The sequence below is a fragment of the Carlito syrichta genome, unplaced genomic scaffold (genome assembly GCF_000164805.1).
Source record: "Carlito syrichta isolate Samal-C Ts95f unplaced genomic scaffold, Tarsius_syrichta-2.0.1 Scaffold309493, whole genome shotgun sequence".
Lineage (NCBI taxonomy): Eukaryota > Metazoa > Chordata > Mammalia > Primates > Tarsiidae > Carlito > Carlito syrichta.
The window spans coordinates 623,602-627,484 of NW_007253589.1; the positions used below are offsets into that span (position 1 = coordinate 623,602).

Below are 3,883 nucleotides of genomic sequence, written 5' to 3' on the forward strand. Positions count from 1 at the left end.
TATCCTAATGGATGTGAAGTAATACTGATTTGCATTTCCCTAATGATTAGTTATGTTGAACTTCTTTTGATGTACTTATTGGCCATTTGTATATCTTTTCTGGAGAAATGTGAATTCAGGTCCTTTGCTAATTTTTTATAGTTTTTTTTTGGATTGCTGAGATATAGGAATGCTTTATATATTCTGGACACTAGATCATTATCAGATTTACATGATTTGCAAATATTTTTTCCTGTTCTCTGGGTTGCCTTTTCACTGCTTCCTTTGATGTACCCAAGTTTTAAATGTTGATGAAATTCAATGTATGTATTTTTTTCTTTTGCTGCCTGAACTTCTGGTGTTATATCTAAGAAATCACTGCCAAATCCAATGTCATGAAGCTTTCCCCTATGTTTCTTTCTAAGAGTTTTATATTAAGTAACCTAAAGGAAAAGCCTGAAAAATCAATTACAAATATTTAAGTTGGATGAAGACAAAACAAATTATACCATTCTGGGGGAAAGAAAGGAATATTCACAATAAAGAAGGTAGAGAAATTTATTGCTACTTTAAACTATAAATATAACTCAGATGACCCAGACCAAAGAAATCATTATGTTGACATTAAAATATATTATAATTTAACCAGATTTGTCCTTTGAAGATTTTTCTACTGATAGGCACTTCTGCAACTAATTTGTATAAATTTATATAAATATTTTGTGACTATTCTTAAAGGCAAATAAAAGGGCGTTTATGATGGTTCATAATAAATATAAATATGTACTTACATAAAAAATATTAATTGATGGGTTGCATTTTTTGAGTTTATACAATGTTCTAGAATGACCCTACCTTCTCCATCATATCTTATATATATCAAGTTGGATATTCCTGTTGTGTGCTGTATTTGTCAAAAAAGAGTTAATAGTTAAGAATCTGTTTCTTTGACATATGTCAGATTGTGTCTATGCAGAATAGGAAATCTGCATAAAATCAACATGTTTGTGGAGTACTTGTTAATTTGGTGCTAAAATATTTTTTATTTTCTTAATATATAGCATTTATTTTTAAAAGATTAGTCTCTTTATCTATAGTATGTGTATAAGCCTGTTTTATAGCTCAAACAGTTACTATCAAGGGAAAGAAGCCCTCCTGCCCCTAGCCCCACTATTATTACTTTAGAATAGTCAGAACATTTTTTCTGTAAACGACTAGAGAGTATTTTAGGCTTTGCAGGCCATATAAGCCCTGCTGCATCTACTCAATTCTGTGGTTGTAATGCAAAAACAGTTTAGACAATAGTAAATGAATGGGTGTGGCCATCCGTATTTGACCCATGGTTATAGTTCGGCAACCCTTGCTTTAGCACATCAAAATTAAACCTGTTTATGTAAAATAACCAGTGAGATTAATAATAAGTTAGGGCCTAAAAGAAAGTTATAGAATCTTTTTCTCTTATAGTCCTTTAGGAAAAGCATCATGTATTGCTTGGAAAGTATTCTCTATTTAAAATATATATAATTTATTCTTTTTTTATCCTGAGATATTTATTGAAAGGGTAATCAGGAGTCTAGTACATAAAACATGTTTGGGAATATACATTATGTAAATACAAAGTGATATTACTTTTAGCATTAAAGAACCCCAGCTCCCAAATAATAATGACTCTTAGGTAATAAAAAAGTACCTGTAGCATTCCTCCAACATACTGAATATTAAAGGGCAATAAGTTCTCCCTGGCAGTGATTGCAGCAATTGAAAGTTATATTTTCATATCTAGTATAGGGATGAAATCGTCCAATATTTTTCTTTGTAGCAAGTAAAGTAGCTGGTGAAGACTCAAAAAATGGATTATCAGGTGAGCTCTCTGTACAGGTAACTGGATCCAAAATGCGTAGAACCTAAGGAAAAAATGAGGCAATGTCAGATATATGCAGCAGTATGAACTATAAAAGCCCATGGTTTCATTGCTATATAAATACCTATAAAATTCTACTTCATTAATATGTAACTACCATTTAAAAAAATCTGAGTGATGAATTTGAGAACTTACTTCCTTTGAAAGCAGTAAATTTAGCAGTGATGTTTAGTACATTACCTAGGTTACCTATCTTTTTAAATGATGAAATTAAAGTTTTACAGATATTAATGGGAAAGCATGAAAACACAGAAGAAAATGAGGTGACAGCAATTCTACCTTAAGTGAGGTCATTTTTTCCCCCCTTATCCGAAAGTACTACCTCCCCTCTTCAATCTTTTATTCAACTGCTTTGAATCAGGATTCTACTTTTATTCTTCTATAGAAATGTTATTACCAAGTGTTTGATCACTTTTTATTTGTACTATCAATGCTTTTTCATTTTTCTTTTTCTAACTTACATGCAATTTTTTATGATAACAGTCATGTTCTTTCTTGGGTTCCATAACCCACGCTCTCCAATTCTTCTGCTCTGATTTTTCCTATTCTGTCTCCTTTATTGAGACCTCAAAACAGAATAACTCTTGGTTTAAAAAAAATTCTCCAATTAAGGGCAAGGATAACAAGTCTGGCCCACAGCTTTTGTTTCTCATGTTCATATTTTCTCAGCCATTATCACGATGTGGATGTGTTATGATACAAAAGCAACAGGCTTTGCAACTGGAAAGAAACTGTGAACTTGACTGGGGAAAGGGCTTTCTCTTTCTTATACAAGGTCTTTTCAAAAGAGCTTTCAGGAATGGCTGGTGATGCCCATTTCTCTAGCTCTCATGTTGTCCAACATATTTTTTTTCCCTTCTAAGTAACCACCATATCCAAAGTGCCATAGCTTCTTTAAGAATGTCCTGGCATCATTTAAGAGCCATTATTCTATTTGTAGGACCTCTATTTTTCAACTAGACTGTTTTTTCACTTCAGTTTTTCAGATCCTTCTGATTTTATGGAACTTGGTTAGTGTTAGAGGATAAACAAAGATGAAGGGCTTACCTTAATGTTGCTTATAAGAAGTGAAAATAAGAAAAGTTCTCTAATACTATAAATATGTTATTACATTATCACAAAATGTTAAGGGGATCCAGTAGAAAGGGACTGAGAAGCTAGTAGGGATAGAAAGCCTTCTAGATTCTTTCCCGAATGTGATAGGGGAGGATTTTAAGCAGGTGCCTTTCAGAGAGCTGCTATAGATAGTGTGGAGGATAGGGTAAGGGGCAGGCATTGAAACAGACATGAGAAAAATAGAGAAAGTGAGGTCACTGTAACAATCTAGCCAAGAAATAATAGCACTTTGAAGCAATGGTACTCAGTTCAGAAGACACTAAGGAAGAAGGGTTGTTGGCTTTGTTAAGTGAGAGAATGTGGTGGATAAAGGATTAGGAGAAGAAAGGGATAGAGACCAAGCCCTAAGGATACCTCACCTGTAAAGTGAAATACAACGGTCCCAGAAAAGAGAAAAGCCAGTACAGTACAGGGTTCTATAAACCTAGAGGAGTGTACTTTAAGAAAGAGGGATTAGCCAATGAGACCAAATGCTACGGGCAGCAACTGAGTAGGCAGTGACACAATTTCCCAACAAAGAGAACAGAAAAGGAGAAACAGTTTTAGATAAAGATGGTGAGTTTAGTTTTAGTTCTGATTCAGAGAATAGCTGAGCAACTACTATGTGGAAAGGATTAGCCAGACCTTGAGGAAACACGTAAAGGCACAGTTCCCAGCCCTCAAGGAGTTTAGAGTTGAGAGAGATGGAGAATCAAGCAATTACAATTTATATGATAAAGAGCTATATTAGACGCATGTACAAAGTACAGTGGAGGGCTAGAGAAGGAATATCTAGGTTTGCTAGTGAAATATAGGAAAAGCAGATTCTTTTTTTTTTTTGAATTGGAGTCTCACTCTGTCACCCAGACGGGAGTGCAGTGGCCACTC

At 34.0% G+C, this 3,883-nt stretch overlaps 1 protein-coding gene across 3 annotated transcripts in view; it reads right to left on the minus strand.

The window, feature by feature from the left end:
* Positions 1-244: 244 nt before the first annotated feature.
* Positions 245-3,883, minus strand: part of BLZF1 (basic leucine zipper nuclear factor 1) — a 21,554-nt gene continuing 17,915 nt past the window's right edge. For 2 of the 3 annotated variants that reach the window (XM_008067375.2, XM_021717255.1), the window contains exon 7: positions 1,516-1,883. In XM_008067375.2, the coding sequence (XP_008065566.1) occupies positions 1,698-1,883 (186 nt within the window). In that variant the 3' untranslated portion in view covers positions 1,516-1,697. Of the gene's footprint in view, positions 423-1,515; positions 1,884-3,883 lie in introns of those variants that run through there. The other variant, XM_021717254.1, reaches the window with a different exon arrangement.